Below are 17922 nucleotides of genomic sequence, written 5' to 3' on the forward strand. Positions count from 1 at the left end.
AAAGGTATAAATATATATATATATATATAAAACGTTCCTTAAACAGGTCTGCGCAGGTTTGAAGTGCGCATGCGTATGGCGCGCGTCCCCGTTTGATGACAGCTGTGATCTGCCGCTGTGGCTGTTGCTAAAGGGAGGAGAAAATCTCACGACGGAGGGCTTCTTAAATCTTTCATTACCATTTAGGTCCTTTGCAGGACTGTAACCAGAACTTGACTGTAAAACCAACGCGTAACCAGCCTGACTGTAACAGTAATTACCACCCAGCCGTCAGAATAGTCGGTAAGTCCGTTTGTACGGCCGCTTTAGCTGGCTCGCTGGCCTGCATGTCTCGGTCATGTTGTCACCTTTGTTTTTAACCCTGTTTGCTGCCAAATTAAATACTCAGAACCACATTTCGGTCTCTTAGATTATTGTTAACTGACTGCAGATTTCAGGACCCTAATGTTATAGGTATTTCACGTATTATTTTAGTATAATTTAAACACGATTGTTCGCGAAGTCCTTCAATAAATGACGCTCACTGGGGCACTGACGCTTTCAGCTTTTGTTGTTGTAGTCAAGCACTGCTTTGTGACAGTCATGTTCGTTTGGTTTAAGTTACTGTGTTATTTGGCAATTTCAGGCCGTAGGTGGTTTCTGTCGTTATCTTGGACTGCGTATTACACGCATACTTTTGTTGCGCAGAGAGCCTCAGTGTTGTGCATGGATTTGCTTCCTTTTTGTTTCTGTTGTCACGTAAATGTTCAGATTTCACGTGTTTACGCGTCTTTCTTTTTAAACTACTTTTACCACACGCTTCTCTTTTCTCTTGTTTTTGGATCACTGTCATAGATGTCAAATACTCAGCCACGATCACCTCCTACAATGTTTTTTGCAGCGTTCTGATTTCAAGTGTTTGCATACTGGTCACTTATTTCCAGACATTATGATTTGTCTGGAAATAAGTGACCTAACTACATCCTAAAGGTATGGTTGCCTTGCTTTAAATGTATATGATGGGGCGTTTTTATGGTTGGCGCAAGCCAAGTACACGTACAAATAAGTTGTTTGTTGTGTGTAGATGTCAGTTGGTGTTTCCCACTGTGGGTGTGGGGAGTGGGTATTGCTTCTGTTTTTGGGTAATTTCATATGAGGGATGTGATCTGGACATGCTTTCTTACTCAAACACATGCTGTCACACACAAGCTGGTCTTGTTTCTCTTCGAAGACTGCCACATCCTAGAGCGCTCTTGTTTTCAAATCACTCAGCTGTGTTTTACTGGCAGAGGGCTGACTGCTTTTACGATCTGGTTCATGCTTCAACTGGTTGGCCAACCCCCATACAGCTGTACATTGGGGGAGAATGAAGTCGCCATTCTCTCTCTCTCTCTCTCTCTCTCTCTCTCTCTCTCTCTCTCTCTCTCTCTCTCTCTCCTCAAAACATGGCAATGCTGTGACACTGGGTCAATGGTGGATTTGACTGGCTTTTGAAGCTTTGGGACTTAATAATGCAAGTGTATCCTCACATGTTACTACACCTACTATCTGAACCATCTGAATCCTACTAGCTGAATAAGGACATTTCATAAGGAGAATTTAGCTCTCCCTCTGTGAAATGTGCTGTTTTTGTTGGAGTGTTTTGTCTGAGACTAGTTCAACTTATGGACAGGGTTGCATTTTTAACAGTGAACAGAGAGAGCAGGAGATATTTTCTGTCTTGTGAATGAGGCAGTGCTTAAACTGTTGCCTGGGCATGCTGTGAGGTGATGTTGAGGTCAGGCAGGATGTTTCCAGCAGGAAAAGGAGTTAGGAAGTGTAATGCTCTATCTAGATTGTGTGTGATTTATGTGTAAAAGAGAGAGTACACACACCCACACACTAGGTGAATGTCAGAGGTGCCCTTAGCATATTTTCCCTGGCACCTTACTGTTGGTGTTTAGCAAATTTTAGAAAAACAAATATTTTAGAAAAAATATGATGTGTTTCAGTAGACATGTATTTCGATATTGGACAATGGTTATTAAACACTTGCATTGGAATGCTGTAGCCTGGCCATTATTTTTCTTAATTTTTATTAGAAACATCATCTCTGCAGTTGAGCAAATTTTGGTTGGCCTTCTCCAATTTTTTTTTCAACATCTTAGCTATAGGTGTCTTTACACAGCGGAGCCTGTAATTTTGCTCAAAATTCTGTGTAAAGAGGCAAAAGCCAGACTAAATTATGCCTGCTTTGACTCCCCTCAGCCCCTAGTATCAAAGGCAGTTAAGGAGCTGCTTAAATGTGTAAGTGAAATGCAGCATCAGAGCAGACTTGGGCCTAAACTTTGTTTGTTGTTATGATAGAGCATACATTTCATAATTTAGTTTCATATTTAAAAGCATAACGTCATATTTTCATTTGTTTCTGTTTTCATAATTTTATATTTTAAATATCAAACTCATAACATTATTAATGCAGTTTTTATTGCTGTGTAAATCCATTTATGTCTTCTCTGAGCAGCATTAAATGGTCTGTGTAATTGCACCTTTGCAGTGTAAATATGGCTTATGAGAAGTTTAGATGACTGTTTCTGGGAGCTGCTTGAAATTGTAATTCACTAGAGGCTGAGATCATCTGCCTGTCTTGGTCAGATAATAAGCAAATACTTTTGGCCTTTTCATCTTTGCTAAGCCCCATCTGGGGTGGGTAAGCGGTTAAGTGTGCAACAATAAGGTTTTGGGTGGATTTTCAATCAGCGTAGCATTGATTAATTTAAGTGTAGTGAAAAGAATGGGACAAAGCATCCAGCAAAACATTTTCCTTACACTTTTTAAAACAAATTTCAAGGTTTAATTCTTGGACAATGGAGCCCACCGCATTATGCGCTGGTTAGAATTTTGCATTCGAAATAAAATCAGCGGCTTGTTATCAGTATACACAACTACTAAGGCTGGGAAAAAAATTGGTTCTGTTACAAATCGTTATCCTTGAGCAATATGATTTTAAAATCATCTTCCTGATAAAAAAAATCTATTTTATTTCATTAAAAAAAACCTCATTTATCTTAATACTACAGTGATTTATAGATAAATGTTTAGTTAGCTATATTTGTGCAGAGTTCCACATAACATGTTTTCTCTCTGAGAAGTTTTGTCTCTTTAGTTCTTTACATGCACCACTGTTACAGCCATCAAGTTCCATTTGTTCACTGTTAGGCATCAAATCCTCTGCTGTGTTCAATGTTCCTGTTATTATTCATAATTCAAAAGTTTCTTTTAAAGGTGTTGTGGCGAGTATTTGGCAGTAGTCATTCTGCAGATTCTGCCTGACACTGCTTCAATAAAAAGTCTAGCTGTAAAAGGCACATCAAACTGTTAGATGCCGTGAACCACTGTACTTGTCAGGCCCCGAATATTTGAAGTCAGATACACTTCGGTTGAAGTCATTAAACCTAATTTTTTAACCACTCCTCAGATTTCATATTAGTAAATGCATAGCAAACTAGAGTTTTGGCAAGTTAATTGACTATATCACAATTCCAGTTGGTCAGAATTTTACATACACCAAGTTAATTGTGTCTTTAAGCAGCTTGGAAAGTTCCAGAAAATTATGTCAGGCCTTTAGACAATTAGCTTCTGATAGGATGTGTACTGAAATGGAGCTATTTTAAGTTCTACCTTAAAACTCATTGCTTCTTTGCTTGACGGCACAATTTGTATGTATTTAGCCTGCCTCTGCCATCCAGCACCCCCCTTCCCCTCTCCCGGATTTGTGTACCCAAATGTTGACAGGTTACAGGCTGCGTGTGTGACATGACACTAGATTAAATAACTCTGGCAATGTCGGAAAAGTATCACCTACTCTGTATCGAGGAAATGTATCAGATTTCTGAACCATCTGTCTTCAACTATGGAGAACGGCTGGTCATCCAGGGCCATGAATTCCATAATTTTCCACCTAATTGCTTTGGTCTTTTCGCCGCTCATTCCAAGGGATGATAGGAGAGGCTGCTGACTTGTGGCTGGCTCTGAGCTCTGGCTAGCTTTAGCCGCTTTCCCTTTTTAGCTTCTTTTTTAAAAAGGGCATTTTCAGCTGGGTGATGGTGTTTTAAATGTCCAATTAGGTTTGTTGATCCGAAAGTTATTGTGGTGCTTCCCCCACGGTTTACTTTGGCCTTACAATTATTACAAATTGCTAACTTTATGTATTCTTCACTCACAGTGAAGATCTTCCACGCCAATGACATGTTTACGTACGGCTGTGACGTTATTGACTGACCCGCTGGCAACAAAACGGACGGGCTTGGGATCAGAAAGACGTGAGGCTGACCGGCCGGTCTCTGGGTCGAGCATGCGGAAAATCGGCTAATTCCGGTCCCTGGCCGGTCGATCAGTGCATCTCTAGAAAAAAGCCAATAACTTAGTAATACGTTTGGTTCATCCTTGGGAGCAATTTAAAAATGCCTGAAGGTACCACGTTTATCTGTACAAACAACAGTATACAAGTATAAACACGATGGGACCGTGCAGCCATCGTACCGCTCAGGAAGGAGACTCATTCTGTCACCTAAAGATTTGATGCAAAAAGTGCAAATCAATCCCAGAACAACAGCAAAGTATCTTGTTAAGATGTTGGAGGAAACAGGATGACATGTATCTATATCCACAGTAAAACAAGTCCTATATCGACATAACCTGAAAGGCTGCTCAGCAAGCAAGAAGCCACTGCTCCAAAACTGCCGTAAAAAAGCCAGACTATAATATATGCAAGTGCACATGGGGACAAAGATCTTACTTTTTGGAGAAATGTCCTCTGGTCTGATGAAACAATAATTTAGCTGTTACATAACTGTTTATGTTTGGAGGAAAAAGAGTGAGGCTTGCCAGCCGAAGAACACCATCCCAACCATGAAGCATGTTGTGGGGGTACTTTGCTGCAGGAGGGAATGCTGCACTTCACAAAATAGATAGCGTAATGAGAAATTAACATTATGTTGCGATTATTGAAGCAACATCTCAAGACATGAGCCAGGAAGTTAAAGCTCCGTTGCAAATGGGTCTTCCAAATGGATAATTACCCCAAGCATACCTCCAAAGTTGTGGCAAAATTGCTTGAGGACAAAAAAGTCAAGGTACTGGAGTGGCCATCACAAAGCCCTGACCTCAATCCGATAGAACATTTGTGGGCAGAACTGAAAAAGTGTGTGTGAGCAAGGAGGCCTAAAAACCTGACTCGGTTACACCAATTTTGTCTGTATGAATGGGCCAAAATTCCAGCAACTTGTTGTGAGAAGCTTGTGGAAGTCTACCCAAAACATTTGACCCAAGTACGATGGCGATGCTACCAAATACTAACAAAGTGTATGTAATCTGCTGACCCACTGTAAATGTGATGAAAGCAATAAAAGCTGAAATAATTAATTCTCTCTGCTATAATTCTGACATTTCATATTCTTAAAATAAAGTAGTGATCCTAACTGACCTATGACCGGGATTGTTTTCTTTGATTAAATGTCAGGAATTGTGAAAAACTGAGTTTAAATATATTTGGATAAGGTGTATATAAACTTCTGACTTCAACTGTAATCTAACAGCCAGGGAATTCATTAGGGATGTCCTGATACTGGTGTTGGAATCCGGTCCGATACTGGGCTCAAGTACTCACTTGTAAAAAAAAAACAGTTTAAATTTGTTCTGAGTCTCCAGCAATCTGCTCTTCCTTCTCTGTGAATCTTGAATCGGCATTGCTAGGTAAATCGTCAAAATAAGAGTTCCGTCAAAATAAGTGTCCCATTTAAATAGACAAAAATGTGACCAATATATCACCACTCTATATGTATTATTTACTGTGTAATAATATTATAATTGTATTATATTAAGCAAAACCACACATCTGTAATGCTCTGTTGTGCAGCACTTTATTTGACCGTTGTATTTTGATTATCTGTTAACACTTCTTGTATTAAAATGATGCAATGTTGTTGAAAATTACTGATAATTGTTCTACTTTCATGTAATTAAAGTTTTATTGAATTTGTTTAGACACACTTTAATGATAACATTGAATTAAACTGTTAGATATGGAATTTGTGAAAGGGGAAAAAAAAAGAAATTGAAAAATTGATTAATGACATGGCCAAACATGTTAATTCCGATTCAGAAGCTCTCGAATCAATTCCTGTTTCGATTCGCTCCAATATCGATTCATATTGGTTTATTTCAGTTATAGTATCCATTTTGCTTATAAAATAAATTATCTCCCAGCTAATGCTGTTAATTATACAGGGGACTTTTAAATAGGTTCATTAGGAAAATATTAATTTTACCGAATTTTGCTTCCTACGCATGAAACTCAAGATCTGACTGTTCATTTGCTGCCTAATATATCCCACTGTTTGACAGACTTGTGCCATTGTAATGAGATAATAGATGTTATTCGCTTCACCTGTCAGTGGTTTTAATGTTGTGGCTGATCATTGTACGTTACGGAGTGAAAACTGTCAAGTTAACAAAGTTTAAAAAAAAATATTTTTATGATGTTTTTATTTTAAAAAATCTAATCGCAATACTAACAGAATTGCAATATCACAATACATATCGAATCGCCTAGGAAATATCATTGTAATATCGAATCGGGAGGCCTGTGGCAATTTCCAGCCCTAACAACTACAGGCAATGAGCTAGAGCCAACATATAGGCCTACCTTGAAGTGTTGCAGAGCTAAAAAGAGCCCCAATGCCTTCTTTTCAGTAGTGTTAAAACGAAGCTTATGTTTCAAAAACTTCCTTGAAATAGCAGAAGGGATGGTCAACTCCATGTGCATCCTCCTGCAAAAGAACTGCACTGGCTCCAGCAGCTCTTAAATCAACCAAGTTTAAAGGTCAAAGAAAAATCAGGGGCAGACAAAAGAAGAATGCTACAGAAAAGTAACTTGACTGACTCAAATGCAGCATGACAGACATCAGACCACACAAAGCAAATTGTTTAAAGGCGAATCCACATCCAGCATGTTTTACAAAACCCTGGTGATATTCCACTTTACCAAGAAACCGGCTCTGCTTTCTCTTGGTTTGGGGAGCAGGAAAATCCAAAATAGTCTGGAACTTTGCAGCAACAGGACGAACTTTACCTTGACCCTTTTTTTTACATTTACATATACCTTACCTAAATATGTAAATGTAGCCTTGCCAAATTCTTACTTGGAGAGATTCAAAGTGAGCAAGGCTTCTCTTAAAGCATTTTCAAACGATCAACCCTTTCTGAGGAGTACACCACTATATCATCGAGGTATACGCCACAGTTAGGAACGCTTGCTAAAACAGAATTCATTAGGCGTTGAAATGTAGCTCGAATGTTTCGAAGCCAAAATGCCTTAGCTGTATATTCTAGGGGGTTTCGTGAGTAACAAATGCAGAAATTCTGCCGCGCGAGGAGTTGCCAATAGCTCTTAAGCAAGTTGAGTTTTGGTGGAACCAACTTTATTGACGCAGTCCTCCATGCGGGGCAGAGGAAATTAATCAAGCTACTTAACTCTGTTGACTTGTCTGTAGTCAGTACAGAAACAAACGGAACCTTCACTCTTGGGAACAAGGACACAGAGTTAACACAAAGCACTTGAACTTGGGACTGCTGAACCATTTTGAAGTAAATATTTAACCTTAGTCTGAATAATTGCATATTTATTTGGATTAACACGATAATCCTTAATCATTATTTGTTGCTTAATCGGTGGGTGGTTGTTCACATCAGTATCATGATACAGGACATTCGTTCGAGAAGGCACGTCAGAAAACAAGTCAGGGTAACACTGGATCAATTGGACCAGCTCACTTCGTGATGCCTCAGACAAATAATCAGATAAGATTGTAGATCTTTTAAAATCTCCGAATTTTGCAACCGAGCACTAGACATGGGAACGCTACGCAAATCCAAACCATCTTCATCTGAAGTTATTGAACTAATTTAATTCACCAAGAAAATGCTTGGACCTAAACATAAACAAGTCCTTTTATTACTTTCTGCAATCAAAGCAACTGCAAGCTTTTTTTTTTTTTCTCTCTCTTCCAAATAAATGTTTTCAATGTTTATTGTGCACACCTCCCACTTTTTTACATGCAACTCTTGTCATGTGGAGGGCAATGCTGGCATTGAATGGAGTGTTGACGCGTCAAATCAACTCTTTAAAAGAAATGAGCTTTACAATGATGAAAGAATTATTGAAACTCAAAATTATTATTATTATTGTCTATTGTTATGGTCTTTTCACATGCTCAGCAGTTTAAATAGGCTACTTTAGGAAAATTAGACCGTAGATCTGCTTTTTGTTTATAATCCTTCTACTGAAGTCAGTAGATTTGTAGCTATGCAAGTTTTAATAAAGGAGAAGGTAAGGACGTTATTGAAACTCACTATTATTATTGTCTTTTTGGATGGAAAAATTATGCTCTGACTGATGTAAGACAATAGATCTGCTTTGTCCTTTTAATACTTAAACACTATAAAGTGTCATGGTAGATTTTGCTCCTGAATGAATAAAAATTATTCACTGACTCATAGCACATAAGACCAGGGGTTGCGTTAACAGAAAATTCTCCGTCATTTACGACATTTTATGCATGCATGTATGTATCTATCTATGTATGTATGTATGTATGTATGTGCATTTTCAAATTTTCCATTTGTATGTTTAGTTCCTTTTAATGCTGCACATAACGGGTAAAAATAGACAATGATGGAAATTTTACAACTCAGCTCGTCAAAATGATGGATAAAGATATTTCCAAGCGCAACCTCTGGACATTTCCAGAAGGGGTCACTGAAATAATCAGTTAATAAAATGTAACACATTTGTGAAACAGAAGCAAGCCTTACCAAAATACTCTTTATTTTGTTGCTAATTCTGCACAATTGTAAGCTTGAATCATTAAAATAGCTGTAATTGGTGCTTTTAGCTTATTCTTTAAAAAATATCCCCAGCCTTTTTCACCCCTCATGAGTTTGCATTCCTGTAATTTGTTGTGGCATTGCAAGAACAAATCTACAAATTAGAAAAGATGCAAATTTGTTGTTTGTTTCATTACCCATTTAGCACTCTTGCCATATGTGACCTCACACAGCATAGCCTAATGATGTGATTTATTTTTTTTGCATAGCCGGATTTCAAACTTTACAAGTAAACATGCTACTAAGACGGACAGAAAACTGTAACTGCAGATGAACGCCAACTTTCACAAAGCCAGTTATCTTCTCAGAACGTTTGCAATAGAACTTTCAAAACTCCCATCTCAATCGAGCACATCAGAACCACAATAAGTATCTCTCAAAAAAAGGCAACACACTATCCAGAACAAAAGATTGGACCGCACTGGTGTCTCTCAAATCGTATCAGGAACCTGGTCTTTATTGAGGCCTTTCAGAGAAACCATGTCCAGAAAAACAAACGGATTGTAAACGTAGATTTCCAAATTAATTTTCTCACATACCAAGCGCACATACCAACACTATTAATTTGTTTCGACTGATATTTCTTTGAGGTTTCACAACTAGCAGTAAGATAACCCGACTCATGGCAATAAAAACATTTGTGCATTTCATTTTATGGCAACTATTTAGATGTTTTTTTTACTTTTTGGATTTTTTTTCAGAACTGAACAACAAAGGCAGCTCACGACAAGAAGGTACAACCAAAAAATGTTTGTGCCACAACAGAAATTTGTCTGTGCAAACTGCAGCTTTTTTTCTCTAGTTTATGTACATTCAGATAAACCACAATTTTATCCATGCTTCAGAGGCGTGTACAACCAAACACACCTAGGGAATATAGCGAGTGGAGAGGAGAAAGAAGTAAAGAGAAGGAGACCAAAGTCAGCACAAAAAAGGTAACAGCACATACAGTCTGTAATATATTGTTAACTCAGAGCTTCGGCATCTGAAGAATTTTTCTGAAGCATGACATTGATATTTCTCAATTTAGCATGCACAAGGTGTATCAAAGTCCATGATGTTCGTGAACTTCGTATTGAAAGTAAAATCTCAATGACCATGTTTACATTAAGAAAACACTTTATTCCAGGGTTTTTGCTAAAGGCAGCCTTCTGAAACCTGTAAACAAGAATGCTGATTTCCTTATGCCATTTTAAGGGATTAAAAGGAAGCGATTTAACACCAGCATTTCTCTTGGACAATGCGGTTTATGTGGTCTTGTAAACGCATACCAAGTCATAGGAAACAATTCAAAATTTCTGGAATACAGTGGGAAAGCACATCCACATACATTCCCTTTTACGTAAAAATCCCAGAAATATTTGTAAAAGAGAAACCCCACTATTGCAGCGCAATTCCACTGTAGCTGGTCGCAATGGAAAGTGAAAAAAAAAAAACGAACACAGCAACCTTGAAATATCTGGAAATAAAGCAAAGCAACAGAGAATAAAATCGCAAAGTCTACCTCAAATGCCATGTTTGTTATTTACACAGACGTCACATGGAAATTACGTCGCTGTGGAGAAAGCCGCCTACCGACGGAGCCGCATGTATACAGGAGTATAGATTATACTGCTTATGCGCATGTAAACCGGAATGGCTCTTTCTCAAAATAAACCGCTTTCTGTTGTCCATGTAAATGTAGTCACTGATGACCTGAGAGAAAGCAGTGCATGTGGTTTTTATCTTGGCATATATGCTAAGGTCCTCAGATTTGCTTGTTAAACAATTTATTTAAACCACAGAGATAATATTTCTCAAAAAGAGTGAAGAAAGCATCCTGTTTAGGAGCAATTTCAGTTCAGGACTCCCCCACAGCCTCATTTGAACCAAGTCCATTGAAATGAAATAGATTTCTGAGAAAGATTTAGTGCTTGGCTATTGGATATTCAGTGGTCTACCAGATACCAGCATAAGCAGAAGAATGCAGATCTGAACACACTGAAAAAGCTTTCAGGATGAGTTGCACTGATTGATATTTTGCATGCACAGTTAGGTAGTTTTAAATGGAAATGTGGTTGGGATGCCAGGCCACTGAGAGAATGTCTCATCCCACATCCCATCCCCAAATGGTCATGTTGAATGTGTTAAAATCCATTAGTCTATCCCAGCTGAATATGCAGAGATTACTATATGTATACCATTTGTAAGTTGATTTCCCCGAAAATTGTAAACTGTTGCTCAGTGGCTCTATCAAATATTGCTCTGATTGTTTAAACATCATGGCCAGACCAACATAGCAACATTTGCTCAACCGGTGGTGTAAGTTTGAGACTGCACCACCTGTTTGTCTGACCAGTAGCTGATGAAGCGGTGTTCAAGAAACCTGTTTGTCTTCCAATTTCTATTTCCATTTGGTGACGTTATGGCATTGAAATGACTTTTCTCCTTTAACTGCCCCCTTTCCTCGATTGTTTCCTTGATCAGTCACAACATACACAATGCTGCTGTTTCAGTGCACTACAAATATGAAGTCACACCACACGCACTGCTGAACAAAGCCTGAATGGTGTGTGTGTGGGTAGTTTCTCTCAGGGGTGGCCGGGTCTGGTACTTTGTAAACATAAGAGTCTGATGTTGCATTTAGAATGTGTGAATTATTTTCCACAGAGCTACTTACTGTCATGCACTGGGAACATCGGCTTAGCCAGACACAATGCGGAAGAAGAAATGAAAAACGGATCCTTGGTTAGGTATCTCACTACCTAACCTGAGAGTGGCATGCAGATCTTGCTGAGTGCTTCCGGTTGGTCTTTCTCAAACTGAATATCTCAGACAAACTATGAGAAGAGTGCTGTGAAAGTTTGGTGCTTTTAGACTTCAGATATGTGCCTTAAAATGCTTATTTTAAAAAACATTCTGTTCTCTTACACTAAACACCATTACACACAACTTTCCATTCCTCTTCAGATCTGTGTCCACTCTACCTGCTCAAATACTGTCAGATCTAATCCAAACGCAGCTCTCTATAAAAGAGGAACTGAAAATAAATCCTTCCTCCTGTTCCCAACGCTTTTAGAAAGTGTGCCTTTCAGTGTTGATAAAAAGAGAATCATTTGCAGTTCAGAGACTGAAAAAAGAGAAATTAGATGAATCCCAGGGCTTTAGTTGCTTGTGTGCTTTTGGCTGCTGATATTGATAGTTAGTGTATTGCGCGGTATACTGTCATCTTGTTTTTTACCTCCACACAAACATCTGTCTTTGTGTGCAGTAACTGCTGCATAATAACTTGCAGTATTCTACTCCTCATTTTCAGATAGCTAAAGGCCAAATTGTTCAAGCTAATCATGACACATTCGATAGATGTTCTGATCTTCAAAATGGAATAGAGACCAACTATGTCTTGAAATGTTCCTGTTACTTCCATTCCCTATCCCAGAAATTTGGCAAGGCAGGAATTTATCTCTGGTTTAGACCCATTATGGTCCAGTCAATGCTAGGCGTAATCGTGTGCTTTATTTTCACTAGTTTTCCCTTTTTAAGCTTATTTGAAGCTTACTTAGTAAAGTCTGTGACCCAGTACATACCTTGACTAGTCATAAACATATTGGCACATAAAGCCCAAAAGGCATTACTTCAGATTTTCAGAACTTCTCAAAATAAAGTAGAAACTTGGGTAAATAAGTGGCCTTTTCATCTGCCCTAAAGCTAAACCTTCACATACCACAAAAACACAGTGACTGAGCACAGTGATGTGCTTTATTTGGCAGGAAGACAAGAAGTTCAGCTGGATCAGCAGTGAGCAGTCGAAGAGGCCTCGGATGCACTGATATTCCGTAATTGATGGCCGAGGTCCTGTCTGTTTGTGGGCTGGTGCATGGATGTTTAGAGGCCCGTTCTTGATTTATGGTGTATCTGGGCTGCATTTTGTCGCACATTCTCTTGTTTTCCTTTGTGACTGTGCTCTATGTTTGGACCCATACCAATCGCGGACTCACTCGCTCTGCTAATTAGCAAGGGTCTGACATTCCCTCCACTATTATTAAGGATGTTGTGGTATCTGACCATTTCTATATTTTCTTTGAAATATTGTTTTCTCCTGTCACTGAAGTTAGATCTGTCTCTGACAAAAAGAGGTACATAAATGAGAACACTAGTATGCAATTTATCAAGGTTAAAATATTTGAAAAAGTATATCTGTTGATCTCCTCGATAACTTGAGCTCAAAAGTTAAAAATGCCATTGATGGCATTATGATCCCATAAATTACCGCATCCGGATGATCACTGGCAGGCGTAAAGCGCCATGGAGAAACAAAATGCAGTGAAAAACATGAAAAGAAAATGTAGGAAAGCAGAACGAAATTGGTGGAAACCACAACTTGAAGTCCATTATAATATCTATAAAGACAGCCTCCATGCTTTTCATGGCTTTCATTTCATTTGGAATATGGCACAGCTAGGTAGACCTTCTCAAACATTATTAACAGCAATATAAACAACACCTGCACTCTTTTTGCTACTGTAGATAGACTAACAAACCCCCCAACACAGGTTGCCTATGAAATGCTCTCTGACAGAAAATGCAACGAGTTAGCATCTTTTTCATTAAGAAGATAAATTATATTAGAATGGTGATCAACTCGTCCTCATGTTGCACTGAGGTCAGACAGCACCCACAACAAAAACTTCAGAAATTAGTCACTATGTCTGATTTTGAGGAATTTGATGGCAAAGCCCTGGAAGAAATAGTACAGCATCTTAAATCTTCAACCTGCTGTCTTGACACACTCCCCACAAATTTTTTCAGAAATGTCTTTAACTGTCTGGAACAAGATCTGTTAGAAATAGTAAATGCATCACTCCTTTCAAGCCTATTTCTGAAGTCCCTGAAAACTGCAGTTGTCAAGCCCCTTCTTAAAAAGCGCAATCTAAACTCAATATTGAACAACTACGGACTAATTTTAAATCTTCCTTTTCATAGACAAAATCATAAAGTTTTTTCAAACAGCTGAACAAATTCTTAATCTCAAATGGCTACTTTGACAATTTACAGTCTGATTTCCAACCACATCATAGCACAGAGATGACACTCATAAAGATCATTAAAGATATTCGGCTAAATACTGATTCAGGCAAAATGTCAGTGCTGGTATTATTAGATCTCAGTGCTGCTTTTGACACTGTTGACCACAACATTCTCCTAGACAGATTGGAAAACTGGGTAGGGCTCTCTGGGACATTCCTCAGCTGGTTCAGGTCATATCTAGAAGTTAGGGGTTACTATGTGAACATGGGCAACTATGACATCCATGTCATGTCCCTCAAGGCTTAATTTTTGCACCACTCCTGTTTAACCTGTATATGCTCCCACTAGGCCAAATTATGAAAAAGAACCAAATTGCATACCATAGCTATGCAAACGATACCCAGATCCATCTTGCCCTATCACCAAATGACTACAGCCCCATAGGCTCTCTGTGCCAGTGCATTGATGAAATTAAAAGTTGGATGTGCCAAAACTTCCTTCAATTAAACAATGACTAGACAGAGGTCATTGTATATGGTAACAAAGGTGAAATTCCAAAGATGAATACATACCTTGACTCCAAGGTCCTCAACACACACACACACACACACACACACACACACACACACACAAACAAAGGATTCTCACCCGAACCAAAAAATCTGAGCACATTACTCCAGTCCTCAGGTCTTTACACTGGCTTCCTGTTACATTTAGAATTTATTTTAAAGTACTATTACTCATCTATAAATCACTTAATATCCTTGGACCTAAATACATTTCAGATATGCTTGTTGAATAGACCTCTCAGATAATTAGTAGCAAGTCAGTTAGACCTACATATGGTTCATTCAAAACAAGGTGAGACAGCATTTAGCTATTATGCCATCCGAAGCTGGAGCCAGCTTCCAGAAGAGTTTAGATGTACCCCAACAGAAGCCACATTTAAATCCAGACAGAAAACACATCTGTTCAGCTGTGCATATTCTGACTGAGCATTGTGCTGCACTTATTGATTTCACTGAATCATTTTACTTTGTCTTTCTTTCATTTTAGCTTACTTTTTTTTTATTATTTAACTTTTTCTCAATGTGTTTACAATTTTTGGCTATCCTCTGTTTAATCAGGGAAGGTTAACAACCATTATGGATGGTGTTAACAATTGAATATTCTTTTTGTTATTCATTTGAAATGTTTTCAAATTAATTTTATTACTTTTTTATTCTTAATTCATTTTCGTAACTTTTTTTTTTTTTTTTATGTATCTTGTATTTTCTTTAAAATGTATATGTAAAGCACTTTGAATTGTGTATAAAATGTGATATATAAATAAACTTGCCTTGCCTTACAAATAGCTCTTTGTGAAGGATGGTCCGGGAAATTATTAGAATTTTATGCATTTTTAGTGTGTACGTTTACTTTCCCTTGTTTGAGATGGAAAAAACGAAACTGATTTGAGTTTTTTTTTTAAATATTTTCTGCCTGTGTGAACATAGCCGTAGCTGCCTTCATTTACAATGAAAGTGATTTTGGTACGCATCTGTCAACACGTCCCTATTACACATAGAACTGAAAAGTAGAAGTGATTCCTTCCATTCCTCTTTTTTTTTTTTTTTTACCTGAAGTTTAATGGGGTTAAATGAAACACGCCAAAGCTTAGTGTGCAGTTGCCTTTGCTTTGTGCTGACTATGTTACAAAAAGGTGAAGTAATTTTAAAATGCTTTAGTTCAGCATGCCCTTTGGACAATATGAAATTCATGCAATTTTCTTATGCTGCATGTCCATGTTTATGGGCTTGTAAGTTCCCTGAATGAAAATTGCTCTATTCTCTCCCCCCTCAGAGGAAATGGAGCAGTCTTTCTGTTTGGCATGATTATTTGTTTTACACAGTTGGATTTGTGCTATTTAGCCACTCTGTTTATTGACCTTATCTGTTGCAATTTTACAGCTTCATTTGCTTATTTCATTAGGCAGGGCTCCAGACAAAAAAAAAATGACTTAGGCTAAACTGAAATATTAAGAAGCCAAATGGCTGTTTTTAGTAGCCAAAATGCAGATTTTCTTGATTTGGATTGCTGTTCAGAATACCAGCTGATAACCCATTAATCGCACGTTTACTAAATGGTGTATATATAGTTGAGATAAGTTTACATCCCCTTTTGACTCATAAATGTTCACACCCCTTTCATAATTTTTTCAAATATAAGAGATAAAAGATTTTTTTTTATGTAGTACTGCTCTTCAGAATCTACATTACAGATATTTACATAAAGTATAAAATGCTTATAGTAGGATGTTGTCTTCTTGAGTATCAATGAGTGATTGCACCTTGTGTAACAGTTGTGTACCTCAGAAGTCCCTCAATTGTCCTAAGTGTCAAAAGCTTGATTTTGTGTGTGTGTGTGTGTTTATTTATATATATATATATTATACTATACACACACACACAAAATCAAGCTTTTGACACTTAGGACAATTGAGGGACTTATTTTATTCTATAATTTAGTCTTTACTGTTTACCAGATGGCCCCAGACACAGAGACTACAGGAATGCAAATTGAATGAAAACCCAGATGCAGTTTATTGTGCTTTTTCCAATCCCAATCAATAATTACCAGAAGGAAAAAAGTGGTACACGATGCAGGACTTTTAATTATAAAGTAGCCTGAAATACACATTGGACACTTATTTTGAAATGTCTAGGTGCTCCCAGTTGTGATCTCAGGACTGATCCTCAGTTCTTTTTGGGTGGTTCATGAAAAACATTTGTTCACAAGACTGTTGCGTGCGGTGCATCAAACTCGTCAGAAACTGAATGAGGGAAAAGCCGTGGTTGTGCGCATTCTAAAATATATTCAATAACTCGCACATTGTTAACTGATGGAACCGCTGATGAACGCACACAACCCTGCTAGTGGCGACTAGATTATAAATGATTGTTGCAATAAATTATTTTTGGTCGCATTTGCGACCATTTTAGTCGCAGTCTGTAGCCCTGTTAGGTGAATAACTGGAATGCTGTGTCTATTTGTGAATAGTCATACCAACGGTTTACCACACACACACATCCATGCTGTATGATTAAAATTTATGTTTCTTTTTACTTTTTGATCAACAACTGAACCATAATAATATAATGTGGATATTAAGTCACATTATTCAATGATGAATAGAGCGCTTCCATCTCATCTTTGATATAGACATTGCATGGAATAAGTGTTCTGTTTGAATTTCTTCTCCAGGTATTCCACAAGTTTCTAAAAGCTAAATTGACTTGCACTTTAAGCAGTTTAAGAACCTTGTGCGAACCCTGTATATAGTGTAGAAGCAACAGACTTTTGGTTTTTGCTTTTTCAAAATTCTATATATATTGTCCCATCCCTGATTTCAGTCATATTCAGCTGATGTAGTGCAGATGCAATGCAGTTATAATCTCACTTGTTTGCTTTTTGTTGTTCATCCACAGCACCGTGGCTGAGCTGAACGATGGTGAAGCCAGACATTCACACTCTGGCCCACCACCTGAAGCAGGAGCGTCTGTATGTGACATCTGAGAAGCAGCTCATCCAGCGGTTGAACAATGAGGTGCTAAAGACAGCAGAGAAGCTCTACCGCACAGCCTGGATAGCCAAACAGCAAAGGATCAACCTTGACCGCCTCATCCTCACCAGGTGAGTGCACTCTAGACCAGTACAACCAGGAGTCTCTCCTTGTGCTTTTCTTGCATGACTCCACTCATTACCAGATCAACTTAACTGGAATCAACATTGTGAAATTAGCTCAGTGGTTGTGACTGGGAAAACAGCCAAATTATTATTCTGGTTTGGCACGTTTTTCTGATTGATGTAGTTTTATATCACCTCTTGCAGACTTTAAACATGACATTTAAAATGTGAGTTTTGTGGCTTTTGTCAATTAGGTCATAATTTAAGTACCATTTAGGCCGTCTGTATGTTATTTTACTCCTAAAGTTGACAGAATTAAATTTAGCAGTTATATACATTTCAAAT

At 38.0% G+C, this 17922-nt stretch overlaps 1 protein-coding gene across 6 annotated transcripts in view; it reads left to right on the forward strand.

The window, feature by feature from the left end:
* Positions 1-108: 108 nt before the first annotated feature.
* The window catches only part of LOC127631166 (GTPase-activating protein and VPS9 domain-containing protein 1-like), a 63164-nt gene continuing 45350 nt past the window's right edge, over positions 109-17922 (forward strand). For all 6 annotated transcript variants that reach the window (XM_052109177.1, XM_052109179.1, XM_052109182.1 and 3 more), the window contains exons 1-2: positions 109-282; positions 17379-17583. In XM_052109177.1, the coding sequence (XP_051965137.1) occupies positions 17399-17583 (185 nt within the window). In that variant the 5' untranslated portion in view covers positions 109-282; positions 17379-17398. The remainder of the gene's footprint in view (positions 283-17378; positions 17584-17922) is intronic.

The sequence above is a fragment of the Xyrauchen texanus genome, chromosome 37 (assembly GCF_025860055.1).
Source record: "Xyrauchen texanus isolate HMW12.3.18 chromosome 37, RBS_HiC_50CHRs, whole genome shotgun sequence".
Lineage (NCBI taxonomy): Eukaryota > Metazoa > Chordata > Actinopteri > Cypriniformes > Catostomidae > Xyrauchen > Xyrauchen texanus.